We start from the raw sequence: 19,258 nt of genomic DNA, 5'->3' as shown, positions 1-19,258 counted from the left end.
GATTTAAGGCACTATTTGGTTGAAATGATTAGCCAATGACATCACTGTTGCCTGGGGGACGCTGTGAGGGTTCCTTTCATGTCCCTGTCAGAGAGTTGGAACGAATGACAGCAGATCACCCCACCCCGCAGCAGCTCTTGGGTCTTGAACATGGGCTTGCTAACTTCCAACCGTGTCCTAACTGCATGAGCCACTCTGCTCCATTTTAAGCTTTATATCATGCTTTGTTTCTATCATGGAACTCAAGCAGTTTCATACAAAATGTCTCTTGTAGTCCCTCATTCCGGGCTGGTCTATTTTATTTCAGCAGAGGAATTCCTTCCTGTATCATGAGAACACCTGGTTCTCTGGAATTTGAAGTCCAACCAATGTTCTCCAAATCTCTTGGTGTGGATAGCCACAGATATGAGATTGGAGAAACTATGGGGCGACAGTTACAAGAATAGGTTTTAAGCCTGGGATGGAGGTAACATAGTAAGAAACTCTTTTAAGAGTCTGTTTCCTGACCTGGTCCACCTTGAAGGACTGATATTTGTACTACATTGGTGTAGCTATCAACTATGTTGGCATAACTGGGCTGATGATACTTGAATTTTAGAACATTCTGTATTTCTGCTCTGATCAGCTCAACCAGCATAACAAATAGTAAAACTAAAGAGCAGTTTGATTTTCCTCTTTTTAAAATGTCTTCTCTCATAATCCCAATGATGGTAGCAAAAAGTAACCTTTGTAGATGGCATTGCTAGGATCTTCAGTAATTCAACAGCTGGGGTGTCCTAAGTGCATGCCTGGACTAGACGCCAAAGGCGCATGGAACGCTGTTACCTTCCCACCGTAGTGGTCCCTATTTTTCTACTTGCATTTTTACGTGCTTTCGAACTGCTAGGTTGGCAGAAGCTGGGACGAGTAACAGGCGCTCACTCTGTTACGCGGCACTCGGGATTCTACCCGCCAAACTGCCGACCTTCTGATCAACAAGCTCAGCGTCCTAACCCACTGAGCCACCGCGTCCCTGAGCCACTTTAGCCTAATGACCATGTAATTTGGTGCATCAAACACAGCCACGTATCTTTTCAGACCTTGGGTCATGCAGGAAAACATCCAAGGCTAATTTATATAGTGGCAAAAAGGTTTTGTTTTATCTGTGCCCAGGATGAAGGGAAGCCATTTTGAAAACTATTTGCAGGTGGGCCTAATGGAAAAGTTTGAGGAAAGAGAGACTATTACTCTTTGTGATATAAAGGCAGGAGATGGGAACAGATAAGACATGTTAGGTCTTTTGTCTTTGTAGGTACTGATTTTTACCATTACTGGGATTAACTGCATCTGCTATTCTGTTCATGGCTTATTCTTGGCTCCTGTGAAAGCTGCAGTCTGAGGGATGAAAGTCTTTATTGCAGAGACTTGGGTGATTACCTGACATTTGTAATTCTGTGCTAGGCCTAAATGTCTCCCTCATAAAAATGAAGGAAACATACACTTTAGCTTTTTTCAGCCTGGCCCTCCAAGTCTATTTTACTCACATCTCTATAATCTCAGGCAAGCCTGATGAGGCCAAATCTGGTGCCTCCTAGATGTCAAATGCCCCAGTTTCATGATGTCTATAAATTACATTTGTATCTTATGGAAACTGAAGACCAATTAATTGGGAGAGCAGCACATTGGGGAAGTCTCTGTTAATCAAACAGGCAAAAAAATGTGGATAGTTTGATACCTTAAATATAGAAATCACGATTACATCCAAGCAGAAATAAAATTTCACTTTAGCTTCTGCCCATTACAGCCTTCTGCTTTTTATAATTGCAAAAATCTATGACTGGGAACCTGAAAATTCAGGGAATCCAAAAAGTAGATGGATGTAGATTAAAAAAAGTTATAGTGCTGGAAAGCAGGTAAAACACAGTCAGTGATTAAGGAAGAATTGTTTGTATTTTGTGGTGGTTAAATGAATGTTGCTTTTAAATCTTTTATTCTGATGGTGCAGAAGCTGGCAGCTGGTCAAACTGACCCTAGTTTTCAAGATGAAAGGCAGTTTATTGGTGGTTTAAATTTTAGAGATGAACTTCATGTTCTTTATCCATTCCTTTCTTCACAGTATGAATCAGCCTGTTGTGTTGCCACGAAATTGTCTTTTCTTTTAGCTGCATCCAAGGAGAATTTCTACCCTGTCAGGTCCTTTCGATTTAAACACCTGCCTCTCCAAATGGGAAAGTGTGGTTTCCTTGTGTGTGGCCTTATTTGGATGGAGCTTTTGTTAATTTCTTTTGTGAGAGCACATTGGATTCTTTTTAAAGATTTCCTGAGAGGGTAAATTTGGCTGCTACTGAGAGCAGGCGTAATTGCTTGATGCAGAATTTAAAAATGCAGCTTTTAAAAAGGCTTAAATCTATTTTCTCCCTTTATTTTTCAAGTGTAGCTAAACTGCCCATCACAATACAGGTAAATTGCTAACGTTGGCTTCTACTAATTGTGGACTCAGCGTAGGGATGATATCTGTCAGGCCCAAAAACCGAGATGACATGTGATTCTGCCAAGTTGAGTTCTTTTTGTTTCCTCACCTATAGACAGAATCTTGACAGACTGAGGACTCTATTATCTGTTTGTACCATATTCACTGGAAATTATTAAGTAGGGACTGTGTTCACCCTCTTCTCTCTCACAAAGTATCTGGACTGAGTTGCCTTTTACTCCTCTGGATGGCATACCCTCCCTTCTTGGAATTTATCTCCTTTCTACATTCCATCACATGTTGAGAAATCGTATGGATTGTCTGCTGTTGTTGAAGATAAATTGTGGTTGATCAATCCTGGGAGTTGAAGACCACACTGCTAATCATTACCATGGTTAAGAAACAGTATACCGTAATAGTAGAATACTGTAACAGACAGATTATAAAATGTCAGCAAATAGTCTGTGACTCTGGTGGTGGTGATGGCTCATCTAAATTTGCTTTTTGAAACTGGGTGTGTATTTTTTGTTTACTCAAGACTGATATGATCTTCAGGCACCAAGAAGGAAGAGAAGCAATCTTTACCTCTCCAAGTGCAGGAGTTGTTTTTCTTGTAATTTCCTTCTAAATATGCCTCTTCTTTAGAAGCAATGGAATGACAGCGGTATAGTGTTTCCATCCAACAACAATCATAGACATGCCTTCTGAATAGGGACTTGTGTCCTTTCGTTTCACTCACGTTCAAATCTATAGTGGATGAGGATTTATGTTTTGGAAATAGAGTGGTAATGCAAACTAATGAGGTTGTTTTGTGCAGATGAATAGGGTCTGGACCCCCCCTCCTCCTAAGATTTGTACTAGAGGTTTTGTGAATTTATTTCTCCAAAGCTATAAATTTCAGCAACTGTGCTGAAAAGAGGTTCCATTTGTCTCTGCAGACCCTGTGTTAGGAAGTTTCTGATGCTGGATAGGCAGATCATCTGTTGCTGGGAGAGTGACTAGTTTGCCTCATCGCAATAGTGCCTCAAGTCCCAACATTATACAATTTTGCTAAAGAAATGGTGGTTATTTACTGCTGGGGAGAAAACAAAGGGTTGTATTCGATTGGCATGACAAAATAACTTGCTTTTGTTGCCAAATTATTCCACGTTGAAAACTATTGAGATGGATTCCAATTTGTGTCTTATGAAGTTATCTGGGAGCTTCTATCTTACAGCGAGCATCCAGCCATACTTGGTTGACCTCAGAAGAAAAGCAGGGTTGGAGCGAGTTAGAAATTAGATAGAGACCTGCAGGAAATTTCATAGCTGAGCCTGGTTTAAAAAGCCATTTAAGAAGACAGTGGCAAACCATTTTATACTGTTGCCAATAAAATTACATGGACTTTCCTGAGAAATCAGCAGGAGTCAAGCTTGACTTGAGGGAATCTTTATCTTTTACATGAATGAATGAATGAACCTTTATTGTCAAAGTACAACCATGTATACATTGAGATTGGCTGAGCCTCCCTTCGTGCCCCTCCCCACAACTTACAGTGACAACAAACCCTCCATCGTATTACACCATGTGAACTAATTGCACAACACACCGGCCTCGCAAGTCAATCATACATAAAGTTTATAAAATTATTTCCCGTTCAAGAGCCTAACAGCCCATGGATAAAAGCTGTTCTTCAGCCTGTTGGTACGGCTGGCTATATTCCTATATCTCCTACCCGATGGTAGGAGAGTAAAGAGATACCGACCAGGGTGTGAGTCATCCCTGAGAATTTGGATAAGGTTATAATCTAAAAACCACAAGAAATGCTGCATGCAGATTTTCTTGTGAAAGAGGCTTCTAGATCTCTGTTTCATGTTAGGATTGTTTGGAATTTCTTTAGAATTCCTTTTTGATTTCAAGTGTTTGAGCTTACATAAGCAAAGACTCCTGGGGTCTCCATCATTTTTCACATCTTTCCTCATCGCCTCTGCTTCTGACTTGGATAGAAGTTCTCTTCTAAGAGGGTTTAACGGAAGCAAGGGTTAACCTTCCTTTCTGGGCAGATGGACATATTTGGAATTATGAGAGGATATTATGGACATTCACGCCAAATGGCCACCATTGCTGCCAGAGACAAGGTCATTATTACAACCTTCCAACTCCTTTCCCAGATGCTCAATTTCATCCCATCGTTTCCTTTTTTTCTGGGCAGGTTGGTAACACTTAAAAAGGCAAGAAGATTGGGCTGCAATCACCCTCGGTTTTTATTTTATTTTATTTATTGATATTATTTATTTGGAATGGTTGATGCAGAATTCCAAAAAAAAAAACAGTTTTATAAATGGAAGACTGCGATAGATACACTTTTCAGCACAGTAGATCTCGTTTCATTTATGCTTTAAACAAAAGAACCTTTGTAAAACAATTCAGATGCCAAAGGGAGCCCAGCAGGAAACCTTTGAGTTGAGTTCCACTGTCACCAAGTTGCCCACCTGTGAGTTGAAATGTGAAAAGTTACTGATTTTGCCAGTAAGAACATGGCAACCTTCCACCACTGTAAAACAATAGAAAGAAAAAAAACACGGTATAAGGTCACTGAAAATAATGCAGAAGAAACTTTCAGCACTGGGACTAGTCTTGAGAGACTTAGTTGAGAGCAAACCTGTGGTGAGATGTATAAGCTTGGCCCCAAGTGACTAGCATACTGTTCTGTACACATCATGTTTTCCTTTTGCAGCTTTTTGTATTTAGTTTAGTTTTAGTTTAGTTTTATTAAATTTTTATACCGCCCTTCTCCCAAGGGACTCAGGGCGGTGAACAGGGCATATGATAAAAATACAAAACTACAAAAGTTAAAATAGAATTAAATTAATGCCCACAATAAAACAATAAAATATAGCAATATTTAAAACCCAAATTAACTCCCCATCAGGCCAGGCCAGCTTGTTCAAATAGGTGGGTCTTTAACCCGCGCCGGAAGGAGCGGAGATCCGGTGCCATCCGGAGCTCCACCGGCAGCTGATTCCACAAAGCCGGGGCGCCCACAGAGAAGGCCCTCCCCCTGGGGGCCACCAGCCGGCATTCTCTGACCGGAGGCACCCTGAGGAGGCCCTCTCTGTGGGAACGCACTGGGCGGAGGGGAGTTGACGCCGGCAGCAGGTGATCCCCGAGGTATTCCGGACCCATGCCATGTAAGGACTTAAAAACCATCACTGGTTTTTGGTTACACTGATGCTAAAGAAACTGATTTAAGGGAGGACTAAAATATGAGGAAGAGTCTTGAAATATTGATGTGTTTGTTGAACAAAAACAGCTTGCTACTTCTGGGCAGCTTTCTTCACATTTCTCTGGAGGAGGCACAGCAGATGTGCAAGGGGAGGAAAAAATATGTAATTGGAAAAATATACATTAGATTAAGCAATAATATCAGTAGTCACCTCTGTTCAGACACCATGCTGAGAGCTAGGCTGACTGACAAACTGCTGATAATATTTTTATTATTATTTCTTTGTTTATTCTGTAGCCACAGACCATAAGGCAGACTCTCCAGAGGACGCTACAACATTATGAGCATCAAGTTATTGGGTAAGTAGAACCGATTTCTTCAAAACTCCAAAAGGAGTGTAGAGATAGATCAGTGAGTGGGTGGCAATAAAAAACTAATTGCTGATTGCCAAGATATTGCCTTATGGTAGCTTTACCAACCAGGTGCCCTTAAATTGAATTAGGAGTAGGAAATCTGCCAATTCAATTTAAAAAAAAAATCTGAATGAATTTCTGATTGGAGGAAGGTATAAATGAGATACGTTCATACAATGTACTTAAGAACCTACTGACTATTGCACAGGTTGTCAGGCTTGCCTGGTGATAACCCTTTTGAATTTTTTTGAGAGATGTAAATCCATCCAATTTAGTCAATTTATGGTTGAAACCATTTACATATCCAAAATGGATTCATACAGGAACCAAAGTTTGTGAGGCAAAGACAGTCATGATGTCCTAAGATGCAACACGTGAGTCATTTCACTGAAAGTTGTTGGTGCAAAAACAATATTTTGTTTATGTAGATTTTATTTATTTCAATAGCATGTGGGAAGTACATTTTTAATGTATCATTAACACATATTTCACTGACAATTTTTGTAATATCTTTCTTCAGTTCCAAATAGATCTGTCATACTCTTTTCCTATTCTCTGTTTTATAATTTTGTAGGGAAATAGGGAAAATATCTGAAACTAAGCAATTAAACTGTCTTAAACAATTAAAACCTGACCTTTTCCTTGATGCAATAAAACAAACATTTAAGGAGACTGCTGCCAACATACCTCATCTTCGTTTTTTGTTCCATTTTGTGCTCCTTTATAGTTCTTCTCTATGCAAGGAACTGTGCACTAAGACATCATGCCAAAAAGTTTGTACCACTTAGGTTCAAAATGCTTCAGGGAGGCTCATACAATGCCCTTTAAATACTTTTGTGAGTTGGATTTCATATATTATTCTAAACTTTCCCTTCAATCTTGCTGGAATTGTTGGACAGCAGTGGCTAGTAGAAAAATGAAGTAAAATGTCACACACATTTTCCTTTCTCATTCCAGGCCACAAGCAATGGGAGGGAATAATATTCACATTAAAGTAATCTTTGAAGAAAATTATCTTTCCTAGAACCTATTTACAATCTAGTTTAGGGGAAATTATCACCTGCTCTATTTTTTTTACAGTAACTTGCCAGGATTCTTCAATAAATGAACAACCAAAAAAGTTGCAGTAATACAGTATATTCAATAATTACAACTCATTCAATGGATACCTTGCCATAAATACTACTTTAACGAATATTACTATGAATAGAAATAACAATATTGACCCTTGGATAGTCCTATTGAGTCATGGGGTCAATATTAACCACTTCAGAGAACCCTATTTTAATTAAATGCAAATACCAATTAAGTGCAAATACCAATAGCTTCTTTAACAATATCCAGAATCAGTAATAAATTGGCAAGAAGTTGGATTTACTGTGGAAGTTTCTACTATTATATTTCACATCTCTACTGCAAAGATCACTGTAACAGTGTCCTATGATATCATCCAGCATTCTTTTGAGTCTGTGGAGTCTGAAGAGGTAGACCGGGTAGTGTGAGACAAGCAGCAGAGGCTGGATTCCCCACCTCTCTGACTTATTTGAGTTGCCCAGGAAAGAATAGATATTTGGATTCAAGGGATGGGGAATACTTCTTTAGAGGAGGAAGTTGCACTGACTGTCTTAAAGGCTATGTGCTCCCTCTGAAGATATCCTCCATTTAGAGGTTCTACAAACTCCCACCTGGTCTCTAACCTTCTGATCTGCAGGAGGGTTGTTGAAAAAGTGGTTTGGATTTGTCCATAGAAGAACTTGGAAGATGCAGATTAATTCCAATCCTTCCAGTTGATTTTCAGTCTTCAATCTTTAGTCTTCAGTTCCATTAGTTGCTTTGTAGATAAGCTGCACAGGACTTAAAAAGAAAAGACGGCAATCCTTATAGTCCTTCTAGTTCTCTAGCGGGACCAGAGCACATCTAGTAGAACTGGAGAGCATCCAGTACCATTAGATCATAGTATCCTGATCCAAATGGGAACGATTGGAGTGAGATTAAATTTTCCTCAGATGGAATAACTGCTGTCTAGACAGTGCTTAGACACAATAAAACTCCATTTTTAGTTCTTGGTAAGGTCTAGAATTTTTTTTCCTCCCATTGGACTTACAACTTTTACTGGAACAGCAGTTGTATATAACAGAGAAAGAGAGTCTTCAACTTGTATGCTAGAAGGTGCCATTTTTGCAACAGGAGTTTTGGCAAAGTCACTCATGCATTGCTTCTTGGTGGGTTGGCTGGGCTTTAGAACAACCTTCAAAGACTACCCAGAAATCACAGCTCACCTAAAACACAAATGTCCAATTGCTGACAAACCTGCCCCAGTTCAACAGAATCACACTCATCTTGTGATTCTGGTAGTAGGTTTCTGGATACAAATCAAAGTACTGGTTTATATAGCCCTTCTAGGTTAACAGTCCTCAGATTTTCAGGACAATCTCCTTAAGCAGAATCTTCCCATCCCATGATGCTATAAAGCATGATCTGTTGGTGAACTTGTCATCAATACACAGAGATTTTTTTTTGATCTTTTAGAATTTTAATTCTTTGGAATTTTGTTATAGAATTCCATTATTTTCTGTGTTTTTAAAATGAGGATACCTTCTTGCTGTTCTAAAAGCAGGTAAAAGACCATCATCTTTTACTGAACATCTAGAGCAGGGGTAGGCAACCTTGGCTCTTTTATGACTCATGGACTTCAACTCCCAGAATTCCTGAGCCAGCCATGCTGAGGGGAAAGGGAGAGGTTTACAAGCTGAGCCATGCTGGCTGAGGAATTCTGGGTGTTGAAGTCCAGGAGTCATGAAGGGGCCATAGTTCTTCTATGCTGGCTCAGGAATTCTGGGAGTTGAAGTCCATGAGTCATAAAAGAGCCTACCCCTGATCTAGAGGATAGGTTTAAAGGAATACTGACTGATAGTTTTCCCTGGAGGTGACAGTTTTATGGTTTTAGATGTTAAGTGACCACAGGATAAGTGAGCACATTTATGAATATTTTGTTGTTAGGAGATGTTAATGAAGCTTTGTTGATGGCATACAAATGATCCCCTCTCCCGTTAGTGCAGGAGGCACCATTTAAGGTGTTTCTGGGTTGAAGGATTAACCGGTGATATCACTGCTGCCTGGGGGATACCCATGAAGGCTCCTTTCATGTCCCCGTCAAAAGAGCTGGAGCAAATGAGGGCAGCTCATCCCACCATGCAGCAGCACTCGGGTCTTGAACACGGGCTTGCTAACCTCCAACCCAGCATCCTAACCACATGACCCACCGTGCTCTATACAAATGATAATAAATAATAAAATAAAATAAAGTGAAATAAAATAACCCTGAACTCCCAAGTGGGCTAAGGGCCTTGTTTCCTGGTTATGTTAATATCTATGGATTATACTTTTCTTACCTGCGCTAGAGAGAAAGAGAGAGATTGTGTTGTACCTGTAATCTGGCTTTATATGATTTTATGAATATATACATATGTCTTTTGATGCACTGTGTCGATCCAAATTGAGAAAGAGCCTGTGCCCTAGAGGTTAAAACAACTGCCTAATGTGCAAGCAGCCCAGGTTCCAATCTCAGAAGGATGTGGCTGGCTAAGCAGCTTGAAATAGCTATACCAGTCTCCCTTTAATTCTTTGTTAGCAATCCAAATTTTTACACACACACACACACACACACACACACACACACGAATGATTTGAGATGAGTGGCTAAATAAATTGGATAAGTAAAATAAAAATAAACAATATTAAACCAGTGTGTTGCAATTTTCTCTTTCCTATCTGTTTTGCAGTATATTTCCCACAGTTTTTTTTCTCTTGGCCATAGTCCTTGGGGCTATTATTTCCAAGATATCTATAGGGCAACAGATGGAGGTAGGCTACTAAATACTATAAACAGTTGCCTAATAAGGCACCAGGAGAATGGCTAAATGTGTCCAGTTATGTCCAAATAAGTTGTGACTAAAAACAGAAATGGGTCTTCTTTCATTACTGGCTGCTACCTAATCTTTCATTAATTAGAAATATAGGAATTGAACTTTGAATTTTGTGCATTGGGAGCCTTTGACGTAGTTATGAATTTGCTGAGTTGTGTCTTTATTTTGTTTTACAAGCAAAACTCAAGGCAGCATGGCATGGTGGTTAAGGTGTTGGAGTATAACTGGGGACACCCAGGTTCAAGTCACCTTTGCCATAGAAATTCACTGACTTTCAAACAAAGTCATAAAAGATTGATCACTCATATCAATATTTAGATTCAACTGAGTAACAGGCAGCTTCAATTTATATGATAAAGCAACAGATGCTTCATAAAACTAATTGGCACCATCTCACTGTATCTATTTTTGTGTTCCCTAGTCTGCATTGACTATTATTTGTTACTATTTTGCTCCCCAACTGAAGGTGCATGATAGGCGTGCTTGCCAAATTACTTTGTCTCACGAGGCAGAAAATTTCAGAGTACCAATCTCCATATACTACAGTATACTCACAATAATAATAAATCCTTGTTCTGAAAGATAACCAAACATCTGCAGCTGGAGGTGATTATTCCATTGCTTAATGGTAGAATTGGATCTAACAGCTACTGCTGGCTCTCATTGCAATATTGTATGGATGAGACACCTGCCAGAGCTGTATTGATTAAGCTGTGGAGTTATATTGATTAAGCAAATAATGCTTGTTGTTTCCAATTATGCCCTTGATTCTTTGGCATACTATTCAGGTTAGGTTACAAGCATGTGTTAAAATTCAGCACAAGCTTCTGAGGTTTCCCAAGTTTTAGATATTTATCCTTGTGGGCTTTTAGTCAAGCTATCCTTTCAACTCTTCTTAGTTAACAATTCAGACACGTCAGGAAAGTACCTCAGGCTACAATAGCAGAAGAAGCTGCTGCTTAGGGAATCACCTTTCAAACTTGCTCATAGTTTGATGCCAAGTATAGCACAGATATGGAAGAAAAGCAGTGGAAACTAGAGCAAAGTGTCCATTCTTCTTTTGAAATTCACATTCCTAGACCTCAAGGGTTAAGATGATACCTGTGTGTCTATTCCCTGTTTAGTTTTGTTTCTCCTTCTTTACTTTCTTCAGAATATCAACGAGGGCTATAAGCTTCCCTGTTAGATAACCTGCAAGCAAGTACTTGGAAACTACAGAGTTTTTTCTGTTTTAGGAAGGAGAAATATGTTATACATTTGTGGACAAATATGGATCTTCAGATTCCACTTTCTTGCTTGTTGCATTTGATTGCTGGTTCATTTCCATAAAAAAAGATGGAAGATCAGTCTTTCTCAGCCTTTGCAGCTTGAAGATATGTGGACTTCAACACTCTAGGAGTTGCTGATCACACATCTTCAAGCTGCCAAGGTTAAAAAATTGTGTATTAGATTATGTTTTCAAAAAGAATGATCTTTCTTCCTCAGAAAGACTTGTTTCAAATATTCAGATGGTCTTTGTTTTGCTACCATATACCATCAATTGTATGTTTCTTTCTAGTTATAGGGATGCTGAAAAGAATTTCCACAATATTTCCAACCGATGCTCCTACGCAGACCATTCTGGCAATGATGAAACTGAAGATGTCTCAGGAATTCTCCAACGTACCGCAAATATTCTTGGTACTCTATTGTTATTTTCCACTTTGACTTTTGTTTGGAAATGAATGTGTATCTAAGCAGAAGGTTGTTTCCATTCAGGTTAAGCAACTCAAGTGTAGGAATTCTGATTAGCAGGCTGTGTAAATTTGGGTTGGATGGACTTGCAACTAGGTGGCTACATAGCAGACTCAGAGATTGTACTTAATTCTTAACAAGTCCTCTTCAAATAAACTTAAAGACTATCAGTTGTGTGCTTGGTACTCTTTATTTTAATGATGACTTGGATGAGGAGGTGGAGACAAATACTTAATAAATTTGAAGATGACTGAAAAGTGTATAGCACGGATGAAAAGGATTCTGGATTGGTAAATAATGACAAATTGAACATGAATTTGCTATAAGCCACCCACAGTCTCTTCAAAATGAGATGGGCAGCATATAAATTTAATAAATAAAAAATAAACATACAAACCAATAAATAAATAATTTGTGGAATGACATGCCTGCAAAAAAGAAAAGTCAAGTAAATGGAATTTTAGGCTACAATAATAAAAGTATAGTTTCTAAAGATTCTTAATTCTAAGATCCACTTTACATTCTATGCTTAGTTCTGGGCACCATGTTTTGAAAAAGAGTGACAGAAATAACTCAAAATAACTAGAAACTAAATGATACAAAATATGTTAGACTTAAGAAAAGTTTGTTATTTATCAATCACATTTTTGACCCATCTCTCTGAGTTGGCTGGGAGAGGATCTGATGCATTTCTTAAATCAGTAGAATTCCATAACCAGTTCTTTATCATCCCAGAATTCAGGAAGTGGACATTTATTTTGAGTTTATAGGAAGGTAGATTCTTTTTGAATTGTCAGAGAAGGTTCAATAAGATGATAGCTGTTGAGAGTGAAATGCATAAAGGAGTGCTAAGATCTTTATTGTAAGGTTGCTTAATAGGGTTACTGTCCTATAAAGATAATTATTCTAGCTATCAATGTTCGTAAACTGATCTTCATCTTAACCTGAGATTGTGCAGTTGCTCTAAATACTCAAAGATCGTGTAGAAAGAAAAATCTTTTTTTCGAATCAGAGTTTTGACACCTTTCAATCCTTAGAGTAGGTATTTCTCTTTTTCCATCTTAAGAGGGAAGAGCATGCTCTCTTAAGCCCTGTGTGTTTCTCTTTTATAATAATTGAACCTCTTACTATAATCCTTTTTTCTTCCAAATGGCTTATTCTTCTGCCTTAGATTTCCTGTATTAGTATGAGCGATGTTTCCTTCAGACTTGCTTCCATATCAATTGGCAAATGTATGACAAATGATTCTTTTATGACAATAAAAGCAATACCACCAGAGCTTTACAAATGCTCATACTTTTGTAAGTCTTGATTTATGTCCTCTAGGTTGTTCATGTCATGCTTTCCTAGACATTTGCAAGTCACTAGAACATCAACAAGTAAACTGCTTTGTACTTTGTATACTTCATCTTTTTTTGAAATCTGTCCAAGGAAATTCTCATTGTCTGCAAACATTCTAGGAGCTTATTTGCCTCCTGCATTTGCATTTTGAAGTGAGTGAATTTTTGATCAAATAAGCTTTTCCCCCAGTAATGTTGCAAAGGAAATTGAATATTTCACTGATCAACTTAGTTTTTCTAGCCTCAGGAGTTGCACAAGCCCTGTTATAAATATGGGTAGAACTTTCATGTGTGAATAATTTCAAATTTTGCTGAAAAAGATTAGATTAGGTGCATTTGTGTGATGATATTGGATAAATCTTCCAGAACACACACACACACACACACACACACACACACTGAGGACTCTAGCAAACTTTATAAATTTATGAATCTTTACCTTACTAAAGCTTACTAAGGGACTGTACGATCTATATGTAGATGAAATACAGTTTAAAGGAAGCTATTTAGTATGTTAAATAGTAAAGTTAATAAACACCATGCTATTACCACTGGCCTGGTACATGTATCAAATCTTTTATTTGCAAAGGGGTTAATTTGTAGCTTGTAATTCAGAAACTGACCCCATAAAGCTCAATGTTGTTAACTATCATTTAATTTCATGTAGTTGCCAACATAAATTCTGTGGACATATACTAGATTGCTCTGTTAATGTGATGTTAATAATAATACAGTTTAGACTATATTTAGCCATAGTCTAAATTATGTACTGAAATGTATCTACTGGAATACTTGTGCATGGGAACTCAATGCCATATGCTTTTTAGCATTATTTTGATGGTGAGAAAAATGTTTACATTTCCCATTTTGAACATCTGGAGAACATGCATTTGGGATTTACCATTACCTCTAAGGTCTCTAATCTGCAATGGTCAAATTCATCTAACATTAGCTTTATTCATTATGTTAATAATTAATTTGTAATGTTTGTGTTTGTCTTAATGTTGATTTCTGCTTCTTGTCATTGAATATATCAGAGATAAGACTTTTTTAAGCTGCACATGATTGCTATCCATACTTTTTGCTATCTTCCACTCACAATAATTGCCTGCTTACCCTATTTTATTTATTCTGTGAGCTAGTGCCATCCAACCACACCTGTTTGGCGATTACAGGTCTTGTAATGGTTCTGGGTTCTGACTCATTTTAAGTGTCCCATTCTTTGATAAATTTCTCTACAGCTAGACTCTCCTCCCAAATGTCTATCACTAACTTACCAGGTTGATCTCTTTTCCCAAACGTTTGTCTCTCCTAGGATCATTATTTCCACTGTGATTTCATACTGACCTATGTCTATTCCAGGTTTAAAGTTTGAGGAGCTACAAGAGAAATTTGGGGCTGAATTCTTCAATATCTGCTTCAATGAGAATGAGAGAGTTCTTCGAGCTGTGGGTGGCACCTTGCAAGATTTTTTTAATGGCTTTGATGCTTTGCTGGAGCACATAAGGACTTCGTTTGGGAGGCAGGTCACTTCAGAATCCCCTTCTTTCCTATGCAAAGAGCTCCCTGAAGGCAACCTTATGCTTCACTACTTCCATCCCCATCAGATTGTTGGCTTTGCCATGATGGGCATGGTGAAGGCAGCAGCAAGGAAGATCTACCAACTGGATGTTGAAGTGGAACAGATTGTAAACGATAAAATATGTTCTGAGGACCTAAACCCAGGCAACTGCAGCTGTCTCACTTTTATTATCAAAGAGCGTGAACATGCAAATATCACAAAAGCGCTTCCTCTAGGGACATCCCAGTCCCCCTCAGATCTGAGGATAAGCATTAACACCTTCTGCCGTGCTTTTCCTTTCCATCTGATGTTTGATCCCAGCATGTTGGTACTACAGCTGGGTGAAGGACTCAGGAAGCAGCTCAAGTGTGAGGTTCATAAGACATTGAAATTCCAGGACTGCTTTGACATTGTTTCTCCAAAGATTGCAGCCATGTTTGAACGTGTCCTTCTGAGACTCTCCACCCCTTTTGTGATCCGAACCAAACTTGAAGCCTCTGGCTCTGAAAATAAAGACAAGGTAAGAATGCTGTTTTCTTCTTGGAGGAATATTGTTTTGGTAAATTGCAAAAAGGTCTAACAGTTTTAAAAATGATAACGGTGGAGTAAGAGCTAATAGTAAGATAAAGGATGAATGGAGTCTGGTCACAATGCCGAAGGTAGAGGGTGAATAGATTCTTTGTGCTGTCTTCTGAGTGCAACATTCACAGATTTGCAAATAGCAATAGCACTTAGACTTCCATATTGCCCCATAGTGCTTTAAAGCACCCTCTGAGCAGTTTGCAATATCAGCATATTGCCCCCAACAATCTGGGTCTTCATTTTACTGACCTCAGAAGGATGGAAGGCTGAGTCAACCTTGAACCCCATCAGGACTGAACTCCAGGCTATGGCCACCAGAGCACATCTCGGGACATGCTAGTTTCATCTTTAGAAAAATAAGAACCCAGGATATCTGCATATTTTATTGTAAGCTATAAACAGGAAGTGAAGACTGGGACACATACCTTTTCCTGCTTTCAAGACTGCTGATGCAACCACTGATCCAATCTGATTTTATACCGCTTTCAAGCTTGTTTTAGATAAATATTAAGCCCTATCTATGGGCCTATTTTGTGATTTTTTTTGTGCGTAGCTTCCTTCTTCATTGCTAGATATTAGATAATGAAATCCTAGTAGATGTGATCCTAAGGCAGTTTCATTTAGCCTCCAACTGATCAGTCATTGTGAGACTGTCAGACTTGAATAAAAAAGTGATTCTTTCCAAACACAAATCTCCTAAAATTCTCTTTAGCAAGCTTTATTTAGATGAAAGCATTATTGATATAAGGATTACGGCAAGTGAGTTATTTTCAATTTAGAATCAGTATTTCTGTGTTTGCATAAGGGGACAGACTTTCTAGTTATTCTTTTTCTCCTAGCTTTACAGGGGAGTTCTGCAACTGTAAATTCTTTACCCATAATTACTTGTTATCAGGCCAAGAAAAAAAACTCTTTCAATGAGTAGCATGATCAGATAGATTAAAAGCTGGTGAAACATACAGAAAATCAATAAGGCTGAATTTGCTCTCTTCTCCTTTGAGCATGATCAAATGCTTTTGCTGCTAAAACCAGGGTAGAGAGCAGGAGTAGATTTCCCATATTCAGAATCTGACATTATGGAGATCCAAGCTAACCATTTCCTTTTTTTGGGGGGGAAATTGTAAAACTGCTGGAAGGAAGGAAAGAAGGCTAGCTCTAGCTGCAAGAAGAGACAATAATTGTTTTGCAACAAAATAAAAAATCTGTTTCACCATATCTTACCTGTTATTCAACTGTGATATTTATAATGTTTTTTTTTTAAAAATCTTTCTTTAGATCAGGGCTTTTCAACCAGTGGTACGGGTACCACCTGTGGTACATTGGCACCTGGCAGGTGGTATGCGGCCATCCTATAGAGCCTTGGTGGAGCAGTGGGCTAATGCCTCCTTAGGTAACACCAGCTGCCTGCAATTAGTGCAGGTTCGAGTCCCACCAGGCTCAAGGTTGACTCAGCCTTCCATCCTTCCGAGGTAGGTAAAATGAGGACCCAGATTGTTGGGGGCAATTAAGCTGACTTTGTAATAATGCCGCTTGGGGGTGTGTGAAAGCCCTAATAAGCAGGCATATACATAGAAAGAAGGCTACTACTAAGCTTGTAAGCCGCCCTGAGTCTTCGGAGAAGGGCGGGATATAAATGGAATTAAAATAAAAAATAAATAAATCCTACAAAAGTGGTAGCAGGGGAGGGGAATGAGCTGAACTGGTGGCAGCACCGCACAAGCCTGAGCGAGAGATGGCTGGAGCTGCAGGGCTGCCAGGGCTCAGCAGAAGCGCCAGGATCAGTGCTGCTTTCCAGCTGATTAGTGCTTCTTCCGGGCTGTCAGGGCTCAGCGGAAGTGCCAGGATCAGCGCCAGGCTCCAGCTGGAGCTTGGTGCTGATCCCGGCGCTTCTGCTGAGCCCAGAAGAAGCACCGATCAGCTGGATTGTTGCAGCATCTCCAGGGTCTTGTGATTTACATTCAAATGCTTGGCAACTGATTCATATTTATGATGGTCACAGTGTCCCAGGGCCATGTGAAGTGACCAAAACCTGCAACCACCCAGCAGATGGGGGGGGGAATAAAAACCAAACACCCCCCACCCCACCCCCACTGCCAATCCTCATGCTCACAACAATGAAAACCTCGGACAGGAGGAAGAGCTCCACCAGGTGGGCAGGCAGGTATCTTTCTCGGCTGTGGCTTGGGGGGCACTTTTTTCAGTGCCATTGTAACTTCGAACAGTCACTAAGCAAACTGTTGTAAGTCGAGGACTACCTGTACTTTATCACTTTTTTCCTTTTTTTAATTTTATTTTTGGTCATGAAGTTTATGACACCTTGCTAGGCGACTGGTGGTTCTCGGATGTTGTCATATCCTAAAAGTGGTACAATGGGTGAAAAGGTTGAAAAGTCCTGCTGTAGATATACCTTTTCCAACTAAATCAGGCTGCAGATCCAGAACCTCAAAGTTTCCATTTGTTTTGTTTCCTTCATCTTTTTGCAGAAAGTCAAGCTTCTTTCTATTTTACCACCAAGCCCAGATTATGGTGTAAGAAAGCAGGATTTAGCTCTGGGATGTTCTGTCAATGATCTCTGCTTTCTGATGAGGATGTTTGAAGGAGTACCATCTCCCCACTTTACTTCCTCTCCCTCCCTTGCTCCATCTCTCTCTTTCTGTCTCTGTGTATATTCATATTCCTTCCCCAATGCATGAAATATGAAGAAAACTTTGTATTGACTTTACTATGCTCAAAAGCTTTATTTTTAATTTTTTTGTATTATTTATTTTATTTATTTTTATTTATTTTAATCCCATTTATATCCCGCCCTTCTCCGAAGACTCAGGGCGGCTTACAATTTAAAGCACAAACCAATGTGCTTAGCAATAGCCTTCATTCTATGTATATGCCTGCTTATTAAGGCTTTCGCCCCCCCCAAGCAGCATTATTACAAAGTCAGCTTATTGCCCCCAACAATCTGGGTCCTCATTTTACCTACCTCGGAAGGATGGAAGGCTGAGTCAACCTTGAGCCTGGTGGGACTCGAACCTGCACTAATTGCAGGCAGCTGGTGTTACTTAAGGAGGCATTAGCCCACTGCTCCACCAAGGCTCTTCAGGAAAGCTACAAGTGTGACCCTGCCAATTTTCTTTAAATACTTCAGTTCATTTTTACTGACCATTTTTTTTTGCTAGGGGTTGTCTTTCCTTAATTTCCTTTTAAAATTCAAGTGGAATTACTAAGGATGGGAGCTAAAAAAAAGTTCTGCTTCTTTTGTGAGTATAGTCTCACAAGGGTGAAAAAGCCCAGCAGAATCACATTTTTTCAGGTTTGTTCCATTCTTCTGTTAGTATTCCTCACTTTTGCTTGTCAGAATGTGTTAGGCTCTAATGATTTTCAAAACGAATTACATTGCTAATTTGACAGCTGGCAGTGGTTGTGAATGGAATAATGTAAAACAATAGATGACAATGTAGCTTAAAAATAGATCCTCTACCATGCTAATAGTTATGCTTCACTAAAGTTTAAAACTTTTTAGATAGCCGTATAACATTTTTAATTTAGGGATGTGCCAAGGCCTAATTTTAAAGACTATATGTTTTTGCCATAATGAAATCTCATAATGAAATGATTTTTTAAACGGTTTGCAAATCAGTGTGCATCCTAGCAGAATCTTTATTATCCTGGATGCCCTTGAGATAGGCAGGCCTATTTTTCAGCAATTTCTGAGAGTTTGGATGGCATACAAGGTGTGGGATGCTTATCCTAGTCTAAGATATTTATTCTCCATGCAGAGTGTAGATTGACCTTGTTTAGTTAATGTAGTTCAGACATGTCAAACACAAGGCCTGGGGGCCAGATCCGACCCGCGAAGTGGTTTCATGCGGCCTGCGAAGCCATGCTGGAAACAGTGAGGGAACGGCCCCCACTGCCTTGGCCCTGGCCCAGAGACCCTCCTCCTGCCAGAGACCCTCAGATCTGTCCCACTCCTGCCCAGGTCCCCATAGGCACCCTTGATGCGAACGATGTAGAGCTGGCCATGCCCACCCAGTAGGCCATACACACTTTA

At 39.3% G+C, this 19,258-nt stretch overlaps 1 protein-coding gene across 1 annotated transcript in view; it reads left to right on the top strand.

Moving 5' to 3' along the window:
* The window catches only part of GUCY1A2 (guanylate cyclase 1 soluble subunit alpha 2), a 179,661-nt gene that overhangs the window by 19,433 nt on the left and 140,970 nt on the right, over nt 1–19,258 (top strand). The window contains exons 2-4 of the mRNA XM_083362412.1: nt 5,952–6,013; nt 11,552–11,673; nt 14,430–15,148. Coding sequence (XP_083218538.1) covers nt 5,952–6,013; nt 11,552–11,673; nt 14,430–15,148 — 903 coding nt within the window. The remainder of the gene's footprint in view (nt 1–5,951; nt 6,014–11,551; nt 11,674–14,429; nt 15,149–19,258) is intronic.

The sequence above is a fragment of the Vipera ursinii genome (assembly GCF_947247035.1).
Source record: "Vipera ursinii genome assembly, chromosome: 4".
Classification (NCBI taxonomy): Eukaryota; Metazoa; Chordata; class Lepidosauria; order Squamata; family Viperidae; genus Vipera; species Vipera ursinii.
This window is presented reverse-complemented; position numbering and strand designations above follow the sequence as displayed.